The following is a 25,597-nucleotide window of genomic DNA, read 5'->3' on the forward strand; positions in this document are numbered from 1 at the left end:
CACATTCCTCCCCAAGACAGAGAGGAAAGACGATATCAACAACAGCTGCCTGCAGTTACTATGTGTTATATTTACTGTACCACTGTAAAACTCAGTTACAGCAAAATGTTTGTGTTTAGAGGAGAGATTTTCAAATATGATGGGTATAGTGTATGGGGCTTATGGATGGATACAGTTTATTCAAAGTCAGGTACTTACTACTTACATACAGGCTATACACTATGGGGGGTATGACACCTGTTTCTTCTGGACCCATAACATGGATATGCTTCACAGCATGGCATCTATCTGTTGTAATGTATCACCATGGAGACATGCAGGTTACACCACCAGTCCAAGTCAGATCAGGTCAGAGACAATCCAGATCACAGTTAGAAAACATGTTTTAATGTATTTTTGATCAATAAAAATCCCTCTAGTTGAATAAATACAATATAGATAGGTTTAATGTACTCGGGGACATCCCAGGCAACACAGGACCATCTCCATGGAGACGAGAAGTTACATAATTCACCTTTAAATATACTATATATCTTTCAGAGAATACAAACCTCTCATGTTTACTTCTGTTACATAACCAAGCTGTCAAATGGAAGAGCCGTCTCCCTCGGCAGCTTATTCCACTGTCCCACACTCCACATCCTCGGAGCACCTGTCCCATCCCGCACATATAATCTGAATACTGGGTATGAAGCTGCCACTGGACCTCTGCCTTAAATCCTCTGTTTGTATGTGAATGTGGCTATAGCAGATGCTGGCTCAGTGGCTGGTCTGACGCACTTCACAGCTGGCAGCTCGGACGACTGCCAAAACGACATGTAACACCCACAATCTGCAGCTCGACGCCATCCAAAACACAGGAAACACGCTTTGATTTAGCTTCACTTTGAAATGACCTGAAGACGCCTCTACGGCTCAGATACACAGCCAAATGAGCTCACAACTGCCAGTCAATGCACCGGAAATGGGTAGGCAACATTTTAAAAATCCATTCAACATCTGTGTTTAAATAGAAAATAAGATTGTTTATTCCTGTTTGCTTTTCCTGTTTATGAAAATACTGATTGTATCCAAAAGCAGTAGTACCCAACCGCTCAGCCTGGCCCCAAAACTAAGTCATGAGCCATCCAGTATCAGGCCACAGGGGAAAATCTTGTATGTGTTATATATGTGTATTGTATTTGTTGTATATGTGTTATATTATACGTGTTTTATAGTCTACCTCCATTTCCCCGTGTTTTACATTATATATTGCAAAAGAACCTGGTTAAGAGCAAACTATGAGCAATAGCTAGTAATTTTTTTTCTTAACTAGGGTCAGCGGTTGTAAGCATTTTCCACTGCTGTTACCAGCCTAGGTCCCTAGGTATAAAGAAACTGCAATATTATTAAAGCCCATTGACAGAACAAGTATTTAATTGCATTTTTTATCTGATGGTGACCAAATATTGAACTTTAAAGTGTTTGACCTCATCTCTCAACTTTCTCAAAATATAACAGCAACAAAATCCCACATGAACTATGATCTTTAAGTGTGAAGTTCTATCCTTCTTTTAAATCTCACTTTAGCCGGATACAAACTCCATTACGTCCAGAGATTAGGCTCAAAACCCACAAAATAATATTAAGCATCTTTCATTGCATTTTTTACATTCTTGGGACAACGGCTACAAAAAAAATTATGCAAAACCAGTTTTATTTTCACTTCTCAGCTTGGCTATGAATAAACTATTATGGCTAACTGATAAATATACACAGATACAAGTAAACACATTTTGAGTTTAACTTGAATAGCTAAAGGCTTAAAAATATCATTACCACTGCTACTATTAAAAGAAATTGGGACATGTCTTCTCCAAAATAAAGTATTATATTATGTTATTAATGCTGACTCAGCTAAATGAAATATAGGAAAAAGGGAAGCTTGTTTGTGGGGACTGAACTGTATTTACACAATAACCAAGCAATTCTGTATTCTGCCGTTTCTCGCAATCAATTATTCACAATCCACTTTCGGGCAGCTTGAAAACAGTGAATGGGACATGTGAATTTATGCATGTGACAGAGCTGCTCATCAGCAGACTGGGATGGGTCAAAACAATGTCAAATGTCCTTCCTATGGGCTTACTCCTGAACATACAAACTGCATTGGGATTAAGGCTTTAGAGAAACCTTCAGACAACCTGCAGGGGGTCAATGTTTGAGGCACTCGTTCACAGTGGATAAGACGTCCTGGAGAATGGAGTTTCTGTTCTCTTTAGAAATCTGGTGGAAAAGAAACAAACAAATTACTAAGAAAAACAATAAAAAAAACAATTCTGTTTATTAAGTGGAAGAATACATGTAGGTTTCTCAGTAAAGATAATTATTTTTTTCTGACAAATGTGACAAATTACTGATTGGTAATACATTTTTTTAAAAATAAACATCTCATTCACAGTTGTCATTTTCGCACATCCATCAATAACATCTGAGAGAAAACTGAACTTTGAAATGTTGAATTGCTAAACTAACACAAGAATTCTATACATTTCAGAACGTGTTTGGAGAAGTTAAAGTGAGTTAACAGAGGGTTTTTTTCCCACAAAATGGAAATGTTCTTTGTAATTATAAACACAGACAAAGCCTAACCTATATAGGTTGCGGCTCATCAAGTATAAGATCATTACACTGGAAAGCACAAGGTCAATATGGGTCAAAACCCAAAGTTCATTATCCGCATAGTCCATGTGTCCATGCGATGTAAATGCCATTATCTACAGGCAGATGACTTTCAAAAGAGTCACAATAAGGAGATTGTACTATTCACAATGTATGTGTTATGCTTCAATTAATGTACTAATTAACGATAAGTGATTAACTACCATTGTGGCAGAATGCATGGAGTTTTGGTTACATTACACTTCAGAATCTTAATCTACAGTAAATGCTCTGATGGTTATATAGCTAGATTGGCCTAAGCCCTAAACATATGCAGTTAAAGTTTGTATCAAAACTTGCATAGTATTAAATGGGACATTTTGTTTCATGACTAGAAAAATTCAGTTCAAAGGGTTAAAGGGAACGGTCACACTTTCACTAGTTTGTCTGTGTGTCCACCATGTTAAACAGACCATTGATAGATCATTATTACTGTAACCTCCTCTGGTGATCCACTGTAAATAAAGTTCCAGATCACACAGTACATTTACTGTTACACAGAGCGTTTTGCATGACAATAACCATAACCGAGTCCACCATGATAAATTATTTTGACGTTTGAGACCAGCCTTTGTTGTTGAATCAGTCACGCATGATTTAGAGTTAATCCTGCTATAGGAGAGGGATAATGCGCTCCATGGACCTTCTGTACCACACTGACCGACAACACAGAGAGCATACCGTCTGATACAGTAAAGCAGCACCCTATAGAGAGTGCATGACTTAGGCACCAAAAGTGACCCAATTCCAATACATGTACAATTGTCTTGGCGTTTTTTGTTTTGTTTTTTTTTTTATAGTAGGGGCAATTGTTTGTGTGTATACATGGACAAAAATATTGGGATGACAATATACACAAAAATTGTAACTTTTCTGACCCAAATCCCACTTTTCCGTTCCTATTTTTACCATTTTGTACAGAAACAACATTATGGGGGCATTCACACTTGCCCTAGTTTGGTCCTTGTTTGAGCCCATTTTAGCCCTGATGTAGACTTGGTTTGGTCCAGTTCTAGTCATGGTTTACTCCTGGTTTAGTCCCAGGTTTGTCCCAGGTTTGTCCCAATTTTAAAGGCTAAATAAGAGAAGTAAATCTGACTTCCTATTTCCCATCTGCACACTGGATTGGATTTATATATTGCTCTGTGGACACTCAAACATTGTATTATTCATTTTCTCCACTCCTGGTGACTGTTTATAGAGTTTACTCACAGTGTAAACCTTGACGTCGCTCCGGGCCCGCACTTCCTCCACCAGAGCCAGAGGTTTCTGTTTGGGGATGGGGATGGTTCCCAGGACGGTGCAGGAGGAGCGGTCTAGAGTCTGTCTCACGGCTCTGATGAACGACTGGCTGAAGAGCTCCATTTTACCAATCTCATCGATGATAAAGACCTTTTTTGTCACTCCTCCTGAGTCCACCTGCCAACAAGGGGGAGGAAACCCAAGGTGACCTCTAAATGGATTCTTGCCGTTTAATAAAACATGTGGTTAAGTATTTCCTTCATTACAATTAGAAGCAGGCAAAATGTCATGGCTCTATTAGCTTCTGGTAATGATTTACAATATTAATATGGAAAAGCTAAATGGATTAATTCTCTGCTTATTTATTTCTTCTCATTTATCTAACTACTTTGTATGCACCACAAGTCCACATCTTGGCTCTTGAAATAAAATATGCAGATACAGTAATGTAAAAGCTCAAGTGATTTAATATTTGATCTAAGGTTCAATCCTTTTGATGTTGCTGAAAAATATATTACATATATATTGTCAACCAATATTAAAAGAAACTATATAACATCCCTTGACATCTATTCATGCGTTTCAGCTTCATTATAGGTGGAATTTTGAGGACTTTTCACATGTTCACAATTCAAAAGATATAACATTTGTTTTTAATCGTTAATTGCTGTGGAAATTGCCCTATTTTTTTCATCATTCAGAAAATTCTAGATATTTATACATCAGCCATATGCTATGACAGTCACATATCATAGTGAATTATTAAACAGATGCAGCTGAGGTTAAAAGTTCACAGACTGCGTCACTAAATGCCCATAGTGAGATGTGGGTTCACAGAGCCCCAGCACAGCCCTCCATCCTCCTACATGATTTAGAAGTGGCTTTTTTCTGGTGGCTTTGTTACATTTTGGTTTGGGTTGAAAGTTCATTTTTGAAACAGTCCCAAAGCTTACAGCCAAGATCACACAGAAGGAGTCAATGGGGTGAACGTGAAGCTATATTTAAGGATACTCAACGATTTATAGACAGGTTTGTCCTTAAGGCAATGACTTTTAAGTGCCTGAACATAGGAATGGACATGTGTTGTAGACATAGTGGAACCATATCATTCAATGAAGTGTATCCTAACTCACAGTATACACATTTATATATATGATGCAAATTGTGAACTTTAGAACAAATATATTCTCCAAAAGGTCATTCTGAATGTGTCCAAATGAGTTATTGGTTTGGCATCTTTAAAGAAAACAGATCAGGCTTTTTAGCATTTAGTAATAAACTATACAGAGATACACATACACAGATGATCATTACTTTACTTTTTCACATTTAATTGTAAACTACAATATTGATCTTTGTCTTTGATTGTTTCAAAATTAATTAAATCGTTACGTTGTATTTTATGGTTAGACTTTGTACATTTATAATGCTAACTTTTATGGAAGTGTATTATCTTTTTCTGATGTTGTGAACGACATTTTGACTAAAAACATGCTATGGAGACCCCCTGGGGTACAGTATTCTTAACCCATGATTAAGAACTATAAAATGTAATCAGTAAAATAGCCCTCTTTAAAGTTAACATGCCATTACAATTCATACATGTACCACATACACTGCTCAGGGCTTGTTTATGAACATCAAACACAGTTCCTTTATGCGACTACAGTAGATTACAGTAATGGGTGATTAGTAGTGATTAAAGAGTGGCTCTGAGAGAGACAAAAGTGGACTCAAACATCTCTAGTTCTTCTTATGTAGGCAGCCCTCCAAGCTCACTTTACATGCCGAATTAATCACGACCAGTGACAGCCAGACGGCACCAGCTACACTAAAAATGTCAAAGAGGAATTTATGCCATTTTCAAGCTTCAAATTATTCCATCAATTCTGTAGAAATCAAAGGTCTGATGATTTCTTAAAAAGAGACGGGGACAAGTGTTTTCCTTAGCGTGATCTATTGATGATGGTAATTTTGGTAAAGCACATGTGGGCTTGCATTTTTGAAGAGAAAAGTTATGTTATAAAATTACAGGAATTCAACACATCTGCAATGTGCATTGAATGTAATGTGGGTTTGACTGGTGCAAGTACAGAGTTCTCCATTAGTTTATTTGAAAGCTCATTTTGCGCTGAGTAGTTCTGTTGGGGCAGATATGGTCACAGACTAGTTATAGGTTCAATGGCTAGTGCTCTAAGCTGTGGCTAAGGTACAGACCTGACGGAAAGCTAAATCGTAGAAAAGCATTCAAGAATACATGTGAAATAAATATAAAGTGTTTTGCATTTGTCCCAACTGACCCATCTTTTCCAAAAACATTTAAATAATTTGTACATATATTTTTTGCAAAGCACATTTTTAAGCTTACATTTCTGAAGAGGGGAAGAACCAGATTTTCAAAAGAAGGCAAATCGACCACATACTGCCCGACTGTGTACTCCCGTGTGCCACGAGACGGACCAGCCGCGTCTCTGAGTTCAAATACAAATGGTTTTAGTCACAACAAAACAGAGAGTGTTCACTATAGGAGAATATACCTGATTCGGGAAAGGTGACCCCTCTTCCCTGTCAGAGTGACCACATCAAAGCCGACTCTCCGCCCTCCTGCCCTCACCTCCTCTGTGTAAAAACCTTCTACAGTTGCTCCCGATGATACCAGAGACTCACAGGCTTTCTGCACCAGAGTGGTCTTTCCCACACCTGTCAGCATAACAAAGCAAATGTTACCATTCTGATATTACTTTTAAATTTACATTTTGGTGTTACAAAACAACATATGTATGCAAAGTCGTGTTACACCATCACCCAATTCAGTATAAACTTGACAAGTGTTTGCGTTACTTAATAAATGCTAGTTTTGCTTTCTTGCTGTTAGCATGTACCAAATAATGCGACACGTTCATTAAAGCTTAGCACTTCATTTTTCTATATCAGTTTAGGAAATAGCTAAGGAAACTGAGTTCTTTTCAACTCAGTAGTAGCTACACTCAAGTATAGAAAGTGATCACGAAGTTAAAAAGGCAAATAAAGCTACCTGTGTTATGTTAATAATGTTAAAACACTATTTTTATTTTGGATCATTTGAAGGAGGCAGAGCAGTCATATTAGCACAGCAAACTTCGCTGCCTAAAATAAAATAACAACATTAGCTTATTGAATCGTGTTGTTTTGAAGGTACTAAAATACCCCTTTTCTCACAGCAGGGCCGAGTTACCTGGTGGTCCTGTCAAGAAAACGTGTTTGATCATCCCTACTTCATTCAACACATCAGCCACGCTTCTACTGTGGCACTTCCGTAAATACTAGGCGGACGCATGCGCAGTGATACTCCTAAATCCCAAGCGTAGAATATAGGTTAATTCTGAGTCTGACTGAATGATACATGAAATTGTGCAGGTGAAATATTTATCAGGCTTTTCTGTTTTTATGCCACAAAGTCTAAACCTCTGTGTTACTAATTTTTCTTCTATCCATGCAAGCAGATACGGTTAGAAAGCATGCACACAATTAAAAAATATACTTATCTTTTTATGTAACTGTCCCTTTTGCCATTCAAATATGTTGAGAGGGGGGGAAGATGAGAATGAAAAGGCCAGAGAAGTGCATTTTATGAGAAGCTAGTACTAATCACAGTTGTATAATAGGGCAAATTTGCATGGATAGACAATAGCCATTATTTCAGAAGAGAGCACTTCTTTGTGTTGCTTGTCTGCAGTCTTATATAGACCATAGCCTTTCATGCAAATAACCGGAACAGGCGGGCAAGATAAAACACATAATTTTCATAATGTTTTCTTTATTAAAATCAAGAAACTGGGCCATAACTGTCATACATGCAAACTAATTCAAAAGAGGAAGTAAGCTTAACAGCACATAATGCTTTGACTTTGCCGTTTGCTCCAGGCAGCTCAAAATATTACCTCCAGACTTGTTATGAAAATGAAATTATATTTGCATATATTAGATTTGAGTTGACACTAGTATGTGACTTGACAGACATGTGGTGGTTTATATTCAATACTAATACATTGAATGGCTGCATGTTATTGTTCCTGTGTTATCTGCACTATACAGAGATCAATAAATATAAAAAATAAATAAATGCAAAATTGTGATGTTCTTGCTCTAACTGGTATTACAGTGGTGTGCAGAACAACAGCACAAAAACGATAGACTTTTTGCAATCAACTCCCAGATCCTCATCATTAATTACCCTTAAATTACATTTTCATTTTACATAGTGTATCCCGGTAGTTTCTGTACTACCAACTCAGAAATATGTTTATAGCCCTTTTTGAAATCGAGAGTCCCAAGTTCATCCTCGTCCTCTGATTTATGTTCAAATGACGACTCATCTGAATACCTTTTCATACTTTGTCTACTTTTCGATTCACTCCGATCTCTCATTGATGTCAAACTATCGCCAGAGCTCCTTTCCTCTCTGCTACTGTCACCAACTGGTTTCCCCAAATAAGCAGATACTTTTGAGGATGCCCTGCCTGTGTCTCCATCCTCTGAAGAAAAACTAACCCCAAAAGTTGGACGTTGAATTCTATAAGTCCCTCTAAGTGCTCTCTGTGGAGATCTTAATGATTTTATTGGTGCTGGAATCACAGATCGATGAGTCTTTTTGATACTTTCTGGGCTAGAGTTGGAAGATGTACCCAAGTCTGAGGGGGTCTTGGTAATCTGTCTTTGCAGTTCTGGACTAGGACTTGTGGCATCTGGAGATAAGACATCACTTGTTTCAAAGCTGTTAAAGTCATCAGTGTAGTCCTCCTCTCCCCCACTGTGATCTGAAAGGGAAGAATCCACATTGCTACGACCGCTCCTACTTCCTGAATATTTCCCTGTGTGGTTGTCAGGACTAGATTGATTTATTTTCACACTGTTGTCGCTCTGAACATTAGTAGGGATGTGTATTAGCCTCGAGGGACTTTCAATCAGCAGATTTTTTTCAGAAATGCTTGCGTCGCCATGTGGTGTCCCAATAGGTTTAGCAGCAGCAGACTCCACATTTTGCTGTTTTTCTGTAATGGATTCTCGTGGTGTTGAGTTCAATGTAATGTTTTGTATCATTGTCTCTATATTTTCAGTCAATTTCGATCTTTGAACAGACCTGCTTTTTGGGAATTTTGGTAGCTTTTCAACACCTTTTGACTTGTCTTTGCTTGTATTACGTTGCATCTTGTTCTCAAATAACTCCATGCATTCTCTTTGTTTCAGAATAGGACCATTTTGCTTTAGCCTTAGATTGAATGATTTTGTTGTCCCATATATAAGCTTCTTTCTTGGAGTACTTTTCCTCTCCCCTTGTACTGGAGTGGAGCAGTGTCTCGGGAAGTATAAATCTTTTGACTTTGGACTCACAACTTTTTTACTTTTTGATTCATTTTGTGATTTTTTGGTTGTATGTCTTTCAACAGTTGTAGACTCTGTGGAAGCGGGACGGTATATCCAAGACAGATTGGGGTGAACGGTCAGAGGTTGATTGACATTGGAAGAGGTTAGTTGTGAAAGTTCAACAAGGAGAGCATTGAGAAGAGGCATCTGTCGTAAGGCTTGACCAATGACATTCGGGGTCACATCACCAGTGGAAATTTGCTGTTTTTCTTGGCTAGAATTTGTAACGTTAGGTCTCTGTTCCTTTAAGTGCACAGTTTGAGCAATCTCATCCTGGAATCCTCTCACTACTGGAATACTCTCAAAGTTTGATTCCAGTAGTTTGCGGTTCTCCTCTTCATATTTTCTGCTTTCTTTGGCAGTATTATTGTAATAAAGGTGTGGTGGACAAAATATAGACATGCACTCTTCCTCATGACTGTCTATTTCTTGGCACTCAGAGGGAAATGTCTCCTGTTTAATGGATTCCTCATTGGAAAGCTTAGAGCCTTCATCTTGATCTGATTTCTGCAGATTTTCAGCGTTTACAGGCAATTCATCAAATTCTTTCTTGTTGATTTTGTCTTTCAAGCATACATCCACATTTGTAGAGTCCACTTTATCATTTATATGTGGTATTAAACTACTACCCAGGCTCAGAAGTTTATAACTGAGGAAAAGTGTCCCAACTTTCACTCCCTTGAGGTTAGATATTCCAACAGTTCCTCTTTGTCCATGTGAAGAAGGAGTAGAAACACCACGTTCAGTGGCATCTTGTTTTATTTTGTTCATGACTTTAGTGAGAGAAATAAGCGAGCTGCCAACAAACTTGGGTATTTCTTCTTTTACATCCAAAACCATTGCGTAAAGAGGTGTGCTTGTCAAATGGCTTTGAAGCGTGTCCATGTTCATTTTAAAGAAACAAGCCTTGCCTCTATTAAAAGTATATTCGCCCTCTTTTTGATTCAGGTCTTTGTGTTTTGGTTGATAAATAATAAGCGTAGGAAAGTCCAGCAGACGCAGCGCTACAGCCAGCTCCTCAGACGCTTTTGTGTCGATATTCATCTGAATCGTATCCACTAATAGCTCGAATGAGAATAAAGTTTCCATTTTAACGCGTTCGTGTATTTGTAACCTCGTATTTAGAGTCAAAACACCATAAACGCGCCGCTAAATGGCTAACAAGCTAATTTGTTAAGCTTCTATCGGCTCCATGGAAACAGCCGTCGCAAAAAATTGTACGTCATCAAACAGCGGGACTCATGGGAAATGTAGGAAAACGCGTAATTGTTCCTCCTCCTCTCAACAAGGATTCATAAAGGATAAGGAAGTTTTTGATATTCAGAAATCACGCCAGTGTAAATAGAGGTACTTTCTAATATGTGGTCAATAGATTATTTTCGCCCCAAAAAGCAATTTTGTAAATGTGATTTATTCTTTATGATGAATATTGGATCTAAGTCCTACTCTCTTTTTTACTGCACATGCATTTGCACATTATGACAGTGTTACAGCCTAACTACATATCCTTGACCAATGTATAAGTAAATAAGTTGTTCTATAAGTTGTAAATTAGATTGCTAAGTCAATTGTCAACATGCTATTTTTTATTTGATGAAACCTGCAGCGGTTTACAACCATGTGTGTCCCACGTGTGACTTTCTACACTTCACCAGATGGTGCCACTGTAGGGCTTACTGGGTTTAACTAGACCAAAATAGTCAGACTGATTGAGCGCTTGTTAGGAGAGTTACTTTGCATTAACCAGTTATATTATTGTTCTCAGCCACAACAAACCGGCTCCCTGAAACCAACTATTTTATTTAGTATTTTTATATTTTCCAATGCAAGGTTGGATCTCAGGCAGCCAATTCATTCAAGCGTCGAGTGGGCGGAGCGTGGATCCCTGCGTGTTGTCATCACGGAGAAAGGTGCTGGATGGATATCACTATGGTCTAGTACTTCAGTCTGGAGGCTGGGACTGAGCGGGAGCGATGTGAAGCAGACTACCGCGATTACAACTGGCTTTTACGCTTTTACGGATAACTAACACCTTTATTCACCTATCGACCTGATCTGGGGGTCGCTTACACTGAAAGGTAAGAGTGATTTTTCTTTTCTTTGAAGCTAGCAACAAAGTAAAGTAGGAGTGTGGCTGAGAGTGGAGTAGTGAGAGCAAAGCAGCCAAACGCGTCCAAACTCACGGCTGGACGTGGCTGCACTGGCGCAACACAAAGGATAAAGTTACTTTTAGTCACTAAGCGTATAGCAAACATGAAATGGAGAACGCTACGTTTCAGCACGAGTCTATATTTAGTCTGAATTGCTTTCTGTTTTGTGAGTCCAACCCTTTGAACTGAGAACGCGACATGTCATTTGCCCTGTTTATTTATGATACAATGGCATGGTTCACTTGTAGCCACACTTATGATCGTATAAATCAAAACTAAAGTTGTTCACTATAAACTCTTTTATTGCAACCATATGCTTTAATTATTCTTGCGAGCGTCTATAACTCTTTATTATCACTGACTTAAGTGGTGTTTTTTGTGGTAGACGCTCCTTGTATAAAATCAGCAGAAATATTCTTGAATGAACCCATTGCATTGCAGTTCCTTTATCAACCAGACGGGGGCGGTAGACGCAACACGGTGTGCCAGGGTTTTCTGTAATAAATCCTTTATTTGCCCAGTTGGAGGCTACCAGCAATGATTAATTTTCTCCACAATGGGGTTATCCATTAACCTATCAGAAAACAGTCTTGAAAAATGTGTTTTGCTATCTTTCCTTTGTGCCTTGCATGTTTATTTACATTTGGAACAGTATGTGGCAGGCTATGTGTTTGGATAGAATAATTTCCAGTGTTTCCAGTTGTTTATCTTTTACATAAATTATACCTAGATGGCCTTTTGTATACAAGGTGCAGTGTTTTGGCGTTGTGCTGGCTGCTGCTAACTGTAACCTACTGTAGTCCCCATAGGGACATAAACAAACCAGACATTGTTTGCCTTTCAGTTCCTATCCTTTTCTGTTTTCCTGAAGGAAGTTTCGCCTCAAGATAACTAGACATTTCTACTAAAGACAACACAGCACAAGCTACTGCTATTGTTTGTTAAGCTCCAGACACAACAAGTTCACATGTTGGAAAAGTGAAAGTTTCCATTGGGTTTATAGTTTTGCGAGTCTATTTTTGTTTTTAATAGCCTCCATTGAAAGAAATTAAGCATTTAAATCACTAAAGATTATTTTGGATAGACCCGATGTCTGGGAAACGTCTATATTTTGCAGTGAGCTAATGGACAAAGTAGACACATGGGGGCTTTTAAAATGACTCAAATCTGTTGTACCGTTTTATTAGTTTTCATTCAGGACCAACAGTGTTTGTCTTAAGGCCCCCAGCTTCGCTCATTTGTGTTTCTGAAGTACTCCAGTCATGCATTCTCTCACATAGATTTATTATATTTTTTGCATGGTTATGGTTGTGTCACTTTTTTCATATTGCTCTTCATAGATACATTTTACAGTGACAGTTGTGTGCGTGAATACCTGTGTGTGTGTGTGTGTGTGTCCCCTATAGAAATGCACAAAAGGAAAACCATCTTCCAACTGATTGTCATTGTGAACATAACACATGAATTGGTGTGTGAAAAATGCAGTTTCTTGCAGTGTACTGTTTACTAATTGAATCATAACCACATTATAAGATGTCCATTTACCCCTATTAACCCATTTTCTGCATGATGTTGCATTTGTGCATTTACGTAAACTTTACATATTAATCAAACAAGAAGGCCAAATGTTTTTGTCAGCTCATGGTTACAGATTACCCAACTGAGTGCATACATTTACTCACAAATGAAATCAAGTAGGTTTGAACCAAGACTAAAGCAGGACTAAAAGAGGACTGAAGCAGGACTGAAGCAGGACTGAAACAGGACTAAAGCAGGACTAAAGCAGGACTAAAGCAGGACTAAAGCAGGACTGAAGTATGACTGAAGTATGACTGAAACAGGACTAAAACAGGACTAAAACAGGACTAAAACAGGACTAAAACAGGACTAAAACAGGACTGAAGCAGGACTGAAGGAGGACTGAAGGAGGACTAAAGCAGGACTAAAGCAGGACTAAAGCAGGACTAAAGCAGGACTAAAGCAGGACTAAAGCAGGACTAAAGCAGGACTGAAGTATGACTGAAGTATGACTGAAGTATGACTGAAACAGGACTAAAACAGGACTAAAGCAGGACTGAAGCAGGACTGAAGCAGGACTGAAGCAGGACTGAAGCAGGACTGAAGCAGGACTGAAGGAGGACTGAAGGAGGACTAAACCTGGACTAAACCTGGACTAAACCAGGACTAAACCTGGACTAAACCTGGACTGAAGGAGGACTAAACCTGGACTAAACCAGGACTAAACCAGGACTAAACCAGGACTAAACCAGGACTAAACCAGGACTAAACCAGGACTAAACCAGGACTAAACCTGGACTAAACCAGGACTAAAACCAGGACTAAGCCAGGACTAAACCAGGACTAAACCAGCACTAATATCAACCCAGAACTGGACAAGGACAGATGCTAAATTTGGATTTCATTATTGATCGAATGCCCTAATTTTGAGGTTGGACAAAACACATCAATGATACAGTAATGGTTTGCACAGGACTATGTACTAATCAAAGGAAAAACATTTTTAAAAACAGATGTTGTCAGTGGTCAACGGTTTCATAGCTGAGAACATTACACTCTTGAAGGGATATATATATAATAGCAGCAAAGGGTGACAGGAAAGATCACGCTTTGCAGAAGACACACCTATTCCTAATCTAACAGCACCTCCTACATGGCTTCCCACAGAGCAAATAGTTGAGCAAGATCGATATGCCTTTAAAAAATAAACTTATGTGTACAATTTGAGCTTGGTCTGAACAAGAAGTTATCTGACTGGTTTGGCACTTCGCAGACTTCCAGTGACATGCCTGCAGGACATTTACAGTTGTTGTCATTGCCGGGCTGTTTAGGATGTCTCTAGGGTTAGAAGATGCCTCTCTACAGTTACAATGTTGTGTTTATGTCCGGGTAACATAACAGAGGCTGGTTTTAGGGACATTATTCAACATTATTTTAAGCTTGTCTTGTTAAAGCAATTTGTCACGTCTGGATGGTCAGTCAGCATGTTTTCCTTTTCTTTGTTTTGAGGCCACAATAGTCGGCTGCCACTGTGCTGTTGTGTTGACCAATGAGAATGTGAAGCAGTTGTTTCATGATTGCTCCCAAATGAACGGATTTAAGGATTTAGGACATGTCAAAAGTCCAGCCGCAGTGGTGTTATGGCTGAATTAAGTGAGAAGTACTTCCTGTATGACATCATGTTTGCAAACAGCTCAAATTGTTTTTAACACAAAATCATTTCATCATGGTGGGAAATTACATTAAATCTAGAAATTTTGTGGAAAAGCCATGTTTTAAAGAGTCACAGTTTGATTAGAAATGCATCATGATTTTATAATACTTGACCAATATTTGGGTGCACATTGTCTCAAGCTATATAGGGTGAATGGAAGAGCACTGGATATTTCTATAGGGTTAATCAATGAAAAAACAATTAAACATAAAATAAAACACTTTGCTTTAGGAGCTTAATGATTTGGCTAACTCCAGATCACATGATTTGTTCTTATGTGCATGAACTAATTTCCATATTTTAGACTGTGAGTGAAAATAGGGATGGGGAATATTGACAAAAGCTTTATATCCTTCAGTTTACTAAGCATTTTTAATATTTTGACTGAAAATGGCATTATTGTGATAAAAGTAGGTAGTAGTATTGTTCTGCAACAGCCAAAACGTCTCATACTGTTGGATCTGTGGAGTGAAGTATATTTAGTAAGAGCCCTGCGCCTCAGCTCCTCCTCAGACGGGTGCATGTGATGGGGATCATGGAGGTCCTGGTTTGATCTGGGCTGGCTGGCTGAGCTCCTTTCTGGACCTCGCTCACAATGGGGCTCTCCAGTCCAAATCCTGCAGCTCTGGAGCCAGCCAACCAGCACACAGGGATCACATGGTGCCACTGCTGTTGTGAGAGACCAGGCCGACTCTCTGTGGCTCTGTTATGACTGCAGTCTGGACTTCTGAAAGGATTAAGCCCACTCATCACTGTCAGAAAGCACACATGCCGTCATTTGGTTTGTGTTTTTTCATGAATTGATCCCTTGGTCCAGTTGGGTTTTGGTCATGATGGATGTGTGTACCAGACCATAGCACATGTGTGGACTATAGTGGAAACGGGATTGCAGGACTGGGCATAAAGCTGTATTAATTAGCGCAAAAGTACAGTGCTTTATTTGGTATACATAAATGTTCCAACAAAATTGCATAGATCAGGGTTAGTCCTTTGAGTAAACATGACAGATGCTGTATAGAAGAAAGCGATACCTCATGATATTACGATGAGCCGATGAACGGAATGCGCAAAACGAAAAACCGTAGGGCACAATTAAAGGCCGTGAATAATTCATTGAGAAATTTGTATGTATGACATTTTGAGAACCACATTTTCTAACATAGCCAATGTGCTACTCAGAGCGTCCCAGTCTCCATTCATCCATGTCATCTCCATCTTTTATTATTCTTACAAATTTCCAAATGTCATTCTCCAAACTACACTTCAGCACTATTACTCAAAGATCATGTTGCTCTAACTCCTGCAAGATCGACATGTTCTCCTTCAGTTTTCTCCTTCATCATAGCCGGCACCACACGCCCTTACAGCCACTCATGTGTAATCAGTGTAATGGCATTAAAGCAGCATGTTTAACAGCTTGTCCAGGCTCTGGCATATGTCACTGTGCATCTCTGGGATCTATGGAGAAGCCAACAGCCCATTGCACAAAACGTCGCCATCTTCCTCTTCTTCATAATGGACTTAAATGAGACTTTATAGTGAAGGCGTGTAGCTTCAGGACATCACTATCTCTGTTGTGGTTCAGTGTTTTGTAGGTTAATCTAGTGTGGTAAAGGACTGCCGTGGTTTGTAGCTGTAGTTGTCTTTTGCGCTACATATCATATTGTATTAGTTGTTTTTATGTGGTATTCACGTTTTTGTACTAAAGACAGACTTTTATGTAATTTTACCCCTCAACGCTTATGTGATGTGAACACAGGGCTGCAAGATTAATCGCATTTGAATCGAAATCGCACATTGTAAAAGCTGCAGTTTACAAGTACCATAATTTTCTCCACAAACAACAAAATATCCTATCTTATTCTGCATAAAAACTGCTAACCCTGCAGTTTCGACTTGTACAAACATGTTCTAAAATATGGTTCTTGTATTAGTTCAATTCTCCTGGACACGTTTAAAATATGAATTGTGAAAAGAACCCGAAAATTGGCCTTTCATTGTATATAAAATGCAAGTAGAGCTATTGATACTGTACAAGGCTTATATAAAGATATTCAAATATACCTAAACTTATAAATGGTTGTATAGCTGCCTTAAATTCTACTAGTTGTTTTTCTAGTCTAAAATGCAAGAATTCAAACTTTGAAATTAATATTGGCACATTTAACACTGAACTTGCTGACTCTTCCTAACTGTCAAGTTTTTGTGTGAAGATGAAGCCTACTGTTATGTCTAGAGGGGAAATTGGCCAATACAGCAGCAGATGGTAAAGTGACACCAGTCACATGTTGGTCAGGCTGGTGCTGGTTAGGACCCTGTCAAACCTGTTCTGGCCCAGATCTGGCTCGGGTCTGCCCCCCTCTGCCCCAATGACACGTTATGGGACACTTGGACCCACTGGAGGTTAAAGGGCAGATCCTGTGATGACAGAGCTGACATCACCACATGCTTCTGCACACTAATGAAAGGATCATGCTGGAAATTAGACTGCCACAGTGCAATAGATTGGAGAATGCATGGACGTTAAAAGTTCTACTAAATTAACTTATGTTTTGTACTGTCATTTAGATGTTTAAATTAATGTAATGACAATTAACATAGCTTGCATTCTAATTCTAAAGGCTTTTCACCATATCAAGCAGCAGATTTTAATTTAAGTGTTTTTATTGTTGAAAAATGGCTAAGTGACATATATGAACCCTACATACATGACCTGGAGTCTGATTTAAAAACATAAAAAAAAACAAAAACAGTAGAGGATTACCTATGAAAAGCAAACATATTATTATTATTATTATTATTATTATTAAAGTTTCTTATTTAGAATGACAACCCAATGCAAAAGTCACCCAGTTGACTTCATCCGGCACTGTACCCATACTACTTACAATAACTGACCTTAGTGGAGCAAGCAAGGGCTCGCAGGGATGAAAGAAGCATACGCATTGCATGGATAAATGTATTTATATATATCCTTAATACAACTGTTGAGAAGCTTTGTGATATAGATACATGTGACATATTGACCTGCCTCATACTCACATGTGGGATATCATTGTGTCCTATGACTGGCTTAGACTGCTCAGCCATGACCCAACAAAATGTACATGTTTTTCTCTCTCTCCATCCCTCTCTTCTCCTCACTCTCTCTGCCTTTATCTTTCTTTCTCTCCCTCTCTCTGTATCATTGTCAGACAGTGATGCATATGATCCGTACAGTGGACCACGGCTTACAGCTGTGGCCCGTTCGCTAACACAGATGTAGCCGGAAGATGCTGTCCATAGTAAAGAAAAGCCATTAATCCTCTTTTCTTTCAGACACAACTGAGAGAAGTGGGTCAGAGGTTTACAAAGAACACAGTTGATATAACATCCAATATAATGACATTCATGGTTGTAAGTGTGGGTCTTTCTGCAGTCCATACCACACCGCTGTAGTCATACGTTGCCCTCTTTAAGTGTGTGTTTTTTTCTTCTCTCCAAGCATAATCGTGTCACATTAATTCTCAATGAAACACACCACATGCCTGCTGCTGACCTACTGACAAGATTTTCCCAGTCCAGGTCAACTATAGAAAGCTATGACGCGTCTCACAGCAGTATCTCAGTTGGAGATGTCGTATTTGAAAGCATCTGAAAGTTGTGGCTATAGAAAGTTTTTGATGTGGAACTGGGCTACATGTTTCTCTGGAGGAGGGTCTGTCACGTGTCAAGTAGTAAAGTCCTGTACTTAAGTAACAATTGTAGGTATCTGTACGTAAGTAGATTTTATAGTGGATACTCTTTACTTCACTACATTTGAGAGCAGGTATCTGTACTTTACTCCACTACATTTTTAACAGAAAACTGAAAAGTAAAAGTATATTTTATTATAGTTTGAGACCTGCTGAAAAGGCTGAGGGTTTATTTTTAACACGTTCATAATTTAAGCAAAACATATACAAGTAAAAACAGATAGGAAAAACAATTGATTCAGTTGTTTCTGTTAGACAAAAATCAACACAAATCTTTATCAAAATCACTACATTTGAAGCATTATTAGATCTTAAAATCTGCACGAAATACTTTTACCTTTTACTCTTTAAGTATGTTTTTAACAGGTACTTTAATCATTTTATTTAAGCAGATTTTTTCATGTGATACTTTTACTTTTACTTGAATATTTTTTGCTCCGCTATCTGTACTTTTACTCAACAAAACTGAGTACTTCTTCCACCACTGGTCATGTGCATGTCTACGCAGGGATGTTATTCCTTTGCCTGGAATATTCCACAGTATGGCATTGTACTTAGTTTTAAAACACCTGTAATTGAATACGTGCAAGAAAGATCAATTCAGTGCCATACTGTGAAACATTCCAGGCAAAACAGTATTAATGACAGACAGGTGACGGACCCAGCTCCAGAAAGGTACTAGTAGTGAAGATGTTGAATAGTGTTTACGCTTCACATAACTAAAACTACAGTACTATACTTATTACATGAACATTGTTAAACAGACGCATGTTTATGGAGTCGTATCTTGGTAAAGACTCAACACTGACCCCTCTGTTCGATAATGATCCAATAATTGAACTGTGTGTAAATTTGTCATTCTATTCAACATTCCTGCACACTACATGTTCTTCTACAGGAACACTAGGAATTTGGCCTGTTCCTATCTTTTCCTTTTCTTATCAGTCCAGCCCTGTCTCCCGCACAGACTCAGCCACTTGTATCAGACATTCTCCCATCATGCTTCGTTTCACTAAGCCAATGACATCAAATGCCACTCCGAGTGCAACACTGTCATACATTATAGATCCTCAGTAGCGGGGCATATATAGCGAAACGCGTCTTGTCTTGATAAATTACCTCGGGGTTGTTTTATATTCCCTTAAGGGCTCATTAGTGTGTATATTGGGAATGCTGGGAAAAGGCCAGGGAAAGTTGCTGACCTCCCCTGATGTTTTGTCTTCATTTCTGTCAGTGTGATACAATGGGAGTGAATGTGTGTTGGCTTGTCATTAACCCGTTGGTCAGAGAGTCCAAGGACCAGGGCTGACCGGGCTGACCTATGGGGTTAACCCAGACTCGGTGCACCCTTGGCGGGCACACAGCTCTGACCCCTGTGGTGCTGGATAGCATCTATGGGAGATAAGAGGTAAGACTGCGCCATATATCACAAAATTGGTTTAAATATAACACAAAGGTTCTACAGCTGTTTTTGTAGATTTTTATTAGGCCGTAATTTGCTTTTTAAAAAAATTATTATTCTCCTTGTTAATCCACATGGCATATTACTATCTTCTCCAATTTTATCCACATTTTATAAGAAGGGTTTTATGTTTCTGAACTGCATACCTGCTGCTTACTGTAGCGAGAAATAAAGGGCCATTTGGAGCGGGCCAGACTAGATATTGCAGAGTCCAGACATTTTTATCTGTTTGTCTGAGTTGATTGTAATGTAATGGGTGGGAATACCAGTTAACCCTTGATATGGAGAGCATTATGCATTGTCCCCAAGAACAATGGTGTAACTGTCAGCTTAGAGGAGTTCACCAAGTTCATAGAGAGGTGTCATTTTAAATAGCTTATAGTGAAACAATGCGAGCATGAACGGCTGTCCATGTATATCTCAGTCAATCTCTATAACTAACATTGTGCCCATATAGTTTTTCAATGGATCGCATATGCCAATTTTAATACTTGATTTTAAGTTTATGATCAGAATTAGGTATTACGCAAATTACACTAACATGACATCAGAAGAAGTTCAAATAATGTGCTTAAAATTCAATGGGCAAAACTGTACATTTTTGAGTAAAAGTGATCCCTGTGTTTGTCTTATTGGTTACTGGGAATGTAATCTTTTAATTTTGATGATGTCTTTAATTTAATTTTACTTTTCATGTCCCAACTTTTTCGAAAACCGTTTGTAGACACATCAGTCGTATTCTGCTGTGTAATGTGATGATATTCTGTTGAATTATTTGGACGGGCATTGCACATTGGGTGGAGCAACTACCAGTTTGTTCAGGTATGTCTCTTAGTCAAAATTTTGTCACGTTGCCAGATAGATTAACGACGGTGACGACATGCGACTTCATAAACATCTGTTAAACAATCGTTGGTTGTTTGGAGATAAATGATGGGAAGCTAAGCCAATTTTGACTGATTTATGATTATTATCCTGGCAGCTTAGTGATTTATCGAACATTAAGACTTCAGACTCATGACTCAATCTGCCTATAGCAACAGAAATACATTTTTATAACTGTACAGTGATCATCTTGTCCTTGCAGCTTTTCATATGAGAAGGTTAGAGGGAATGAGCACAACATAATACAGTAGACAGTTCAGTGACAGTTTTGTAATTGTTGGTTTGAATATAACACCAAGGTTCTCCAGTTTTATTGACATTTTTATTAGGCAGATTTTTTTTTTTAAATTATTATCCTGGATCTGTTCTCATTGCTATATATTCCCATGTACTTGTGCACCTCAAATATTGTAGGAAAAAAACATTAAAGATAAGATAATATGTGCAGTTTATAAGCATAATCTCACAATGACAATTTCTTGCCCATAGCCTCTTATACTTGGCAAAGATAGAACTGATTATTGACAAGTGGCTTAACCAATCAGGGAAACACAAGGTACGTTTAAACTTTTAATCTTATGCACTAAACTATGTATCTGTGCTTAAAGAGGTTATACATTTTGTCATGAATAATTCAAGAATATTGGAGAGGAGATGTCCAAACTAGAACATTTGAAAGAAATAATTAAAAGACCTACACTAGAAAGTAAAGTGCCCATAGCAAGCTAATAAAGCACAACAGAATTATCCTTTTTAGAGGAAAAAGAAGGTGCCCAGACCTTTCAAGTCAACACTGAACCGAAACAACCCCAAGTTCAGCAGTTAGTGTCCATCCTTTGACCGTGGCTCTTTGTACAAACATCTGCGCCCTTGAGTGTCAAATGGACCTGAACTGAGGAGCAAATGGCCTCTGGGTGAGTCGTCCCTAACGCGTTAAAAGTGCAGGGGCTTGTTTTGGGAGAGAGCTTGATTGTAATTAACAAGTCAAATGGAGCAAAGCTGTGACAGATGTGCCATAAAGTGCTCAGCTTTAGCTGGTTAACATAGCGAGCGTGCGAGCCGCAGCAGTTCAAAGTCGGTATACTTTATTTAAACTATCGAGAGGCCCTTTGAACGAGGTAGAAAGAGCACTGCAAAGTACAAGAGTAAAAATGTTATTATTTTATTAGTACTATCATTATGTTTAAAGGTGAATATAGAAGAAATACATAGAATTGGTTACTATTCTACATTTTCAAAAGCTCTTAAAGGTCCTACATTACACAAATTTTACTCTTGTGAGCTTTAAGTAATGTTATAATGTTATCTCATCAAAATATACCCAGAGTTGTGTTTTGTTTCATTTATAACATAGATCAGAAAATGGAGTAATATGAGCCCTTTAAGATTCATTGCAATTGAACTGAAATTGCAGTATAAATCATTGCAAATCACAAAAACTGCACTAAGGGTAATCTATCTATTATATATCTATCTACCATTGTCATATCTAGTCTCTGTGGAGTCTTATTATGTGTTAAACCTGCTAACCCTGTAGTTTAGACCTCTACAAACATGCATTATTTTACTTAAGGCCTTTCATTTCATGCTCTCTCAATTGTTATGCTCCTGGATGACTTGAATTTGCACTTTGAGCTGAATCCTGTAAAACAAAAATGACAAATCGAATAAAACTGCCTGTTTTTCAATGATTAAAGATGCACTTTGCTCAACCTGTAACTAAACCTGGGCTAGACTGGAACTGAAGCAGGACTACAGGACCGAATCAAGTCTACACCTACAGGACTAAGACTTTTTTTTAATGCCACATTTGCTGCTTTTTCCTGTTTATGAGGAAGTTCGCAGTTTTTCATTGTAACAGGAAGTGCTGTCTTCTTTCCAGCCCTTTATCAGCTCTGAGAAAGTCTGCCCATTCTTTGTTCCACCAACTTACCAGACAAATGAGCCGCTCCAGTCATGCTCTGTAGTTTGTTTTTGTGATTTTTAAATAGTGCCTACGAAGCAATTAGCAATGTTGATTTTGGTACAATTTCTATCTACTCATGCATATTTTGTGGTGGGAAATCCCTGAACTGTTGCAAAACTGGGGTCATTTGCATTGTATTTTTGCACTGGGAAAAATCAGAGCGTGGCAAAAATAAACAGTATTTTTTTAAAAAGAAAAATATGTTTCTTGAATTGTAGACAAACTAGCTTTTATTATGGAGTCATTGTATCTATTTATCCGAGCAGAATAATGCCACAATAGGAAGTGATTAGAGTGGCCATTCATTGATTAAGATACGCAGTGAAAAAAGCTAGTTCAATGAAGAATATATGAAAAAAAAGTTTACTTAGAATGTCCCACAGTACGACATTCAATTGGGACCAGCAGCTGATGCCACCAGGCCAAGTTACACATCAGATCTGTGGAAGAAGTGATCCCGCTTAGTGTAAGAATGCATGTTTTTTCAAAGCATTATGTGCAATAAAAGCACCCATAATAAAATAAATGGACTATACATTTAACGCCTTAAGTAAGTAGAAGTTAACCAAGTATACGCAATCGATTACTACTCCTACATTACACACACAATTAAACATCTTTTATTATCTCTCTTTTGTACCAAATCACTGAAGCACAAAACACCTATGCACGATCTGTTTTTGCGTCTTGCTGTTAGCAGGAACTATATTTGTCGGCGCTGGTACACTGGACTCACTGGTGTATGCGCTAAACCCTTTTATGAAGTAGAGAGAAGAGCTGAACTGTTGTAATCTTACATTTGACCTGGCCTTTTCCTTCAAGTATATGCTACGGTTAAGAAGACGCAGCCAGGCAAAGCTAATCGGAAGCTAAAGTAGTATCTTGCTTGTTTCTTCCGTCTTTTTAGCGGCATCTTTCAGACTAGCGGTTACTTTTATGCCATTTGTAAAGGGCCCGTTGACAGAGGATAATAATCTAGAGTGACAGTGACCTGATTTTTTTTTTTTTTTCCTGGTTCTTGCTCATGTAATCGTTTGACGGTGCGGAGGACTTCAGACCCCCGCCCACCCTCCTCCCGCTTGCAGTGAAGTGTATTGAATTATGCTCGGGACGTTTGGAGGTTAGCCACAGGGGGTTTAGGAGCAAGGAGAAGGGGCTACAGGCTGGACGGCATGTCTTGTTTTATTTTGGGTATAACAATGAAATAAAGGAAAGTTTTGAAGTTTACAAGGACATAAATAACCATAGAATATTGCTTGATGTAACACAATTTGTTCAAGTTGTTCAAATTTGTGAGAGTTTTGCTCTCATAAACAAAAATATGGACTGGAAAGGTATGAAATGACCACAAAATTAGCAAATTTGATCATGTTTTTTCACAACCTTGGCACATTTGATCATCAGTTTTACAGTGGTAATCATCTTTAAAAATATTCTTGGATAGATGCGGGAAACCAAACACCAACATTATTACAAAACATTTCCTGGATCACTTTTCTTAGAGCATTTAAGTAAACTGATCTGAAGATTTTAAGGTACCTTTAAATGACATGCATGTATCCTTATTGATAAAAACAAAAACTTTCAAAACACCTTTACTTTCGCTTTCATATTTGGAAATAATCTGGTTTTATATATTGAGAAAAACATGAAGAATATTGCTATATAGTGCATCAACTTCCACACTGTACTATTAACCATGCTATATTTAGAAGAGAGATCCTTTCCTTTTGCACCATCCCAGGATCTGCACCAATGCCTGTAGGGACAATTTCTTCCAACTCTCAATAGTCTTCTAAAAGAAGCCCCAGAAGAGCAATGGGAATTACGTAATGCGTTGTGTCCTAGTCTGTGTGATGATAACAAAATATCTTTACTCTTACAATACCCAGCAGCTATGTTTATTGAAGGAACTATACTGTGTTTATAGTGACCGCTCTGAAATGTAAATAGGACGAGGTTGGATAAAGTTCAGTACATGACTAACAAGGATCATCAGGCAAAACGACATAAAATCAGAATAATTATGTAAGTTAAATTAAGAAGTATAGGGGTTTAAATAAGTTATGGTTAGTATTAGTGTTCGACATTAAGAAATAGATTCGATACTCAATACCGATTCTGATACGGTGATAAAAAAATGCTTTTTATTTAGACAATAGAATGTGCTAAATAGTAGTACTTTCTTTTATACTACCATGCGGCCTTATATCTGTGTAATCCCTCAGTTGTCCAGGTACGTTCCATAGTGGTTTATGGGTATATACACTTGATCTGATACAGCTCCAGATCATTATAAAACTATTCAGGAAAGGTTCATTTCTGTCCTGTGAACGTGACTTTTTGAGTATCAATACCTCCTCAAATTAGTATCTAGTTTCAATACTTGTTTGACTTTACTTTACTTTTGACAGCCCTAGTTAGTATTGATGTAGTCAGACAAAACAAGACCACAAAATACATGCAATTTTCAAATTCAAACTTATCGAAATATGATTTTAATGTAATAATTTATTTAAAACACAAAAAAACCAACACATTTGTTAGTCTTTGTTGATGATGGTGATTTATATTGTATTATATTTGTATTGTTTTTTTGTATTCAGTGACAAAACATCCATACCTTTTAAGACAGAAAGGCACTAATGACCTTGTATCCTAATAGTAAGACAATTACTGTAATTAAGAGTGAGAATAGCACTTTGGTGACACTGGTTGTTTATAAAATTCCACTTGCTGTACATATCCAGTTCCTCCATAGTTGCATTTTCGATAGCCACTTTCAAATGTCAACACAAACACCAGTACTGGGTCTAAAGGTCT

General features: G+C 38.0%; 3 protein-coding genes across 7 annotated transcripts in view; 1 reads left to right on the top strand and 2 right to left on the bottom strand.

Annotated features, from left to right (window-relative positions):
• Window positions 1-551: 551 nt before the first annotated feature.
• ntpcr (nucleoside-triphosphatase, cancer-related) lies at window positions 552-7,242 on the bottom strand. Its single transcript, XM_033979678.2, has 5 exons — window positions 7,157-7,242; window positions 6,480-6,642; window positions 6,311-6,413; window positions 3,913-4,119; window positions 552-2,265 (listed from the first exon to the last, which is right to left on the bottom strand). Exons 1-5 carry the CDS (start codon window positions 7,188-7,190, stop codon window positions 2,194-2,196), a joined length of 579 nt encoding a protein of 192 aa, XP_033835569.1. The 5' UTR covers window positions 7,191-7,242; the 3' UTR covers window positions 552-2,193.
• A 1,408-nt stretch (window positions 7,243-8,650) lies between these two features.
• map10 (microtubule associated protein 10) lies at window positions 8,651-10,522 on the bottom strand. Its single transcript, XM_055227492.1, has 2 exons — window positions 9,377-10,522; window positions 8,651-8,666 (listed from the first exon to the last, which is right to left on the bottom strand). Exons 1-2 carry the CDS (start codon window positions 10,432-10,434, stop codon window positions 8,651-8,653), a joined length of 1,074 nt encoding a protein of 357 aa, XP_055083467.1. The 5' UTR covers window positions 10,435-10,522.
• A 763-nt stretch (window positions 10,523-11,285) lies between these two features.
• LOC117382152 (signal-induced proliferation-associated 1-like protein 2) overlaps window positions 11,286-25,597 on the top strand; it is a 130,052-nt gene continuing 115,740 nt past the window's right edge. For all 5 annotated transcript variants that reach the window (XM_033979211.2, XM_055227174.1, XM_055227175.1 and 2 more), the window contains exon 1: window positions 11,286-11,423. The gene's annotated coding sequence lies outside the window, so the exon portion shown is untranslated. The remainder of the gene's footprint in view (window positions 11,424-25,597) is intronic.

Source organism: Periophthalmus magnuspinnatus, chromosome 15, assembly GCF_009829125.3.
Source record: "Periophthalmus magnuspinnatus isolate fPerMag1 chromosome 15, fPerMag1.2.pri, whole genome shotgun sequence".
NCBI classification, from domain to species: domain Eukaryota; kingdom Metazoa; phylum Chordata; class Actinopteri; order Gobiiformes; family Gobiidae; genus Periophthalmus; species Periophthalmus magnuspinnatus.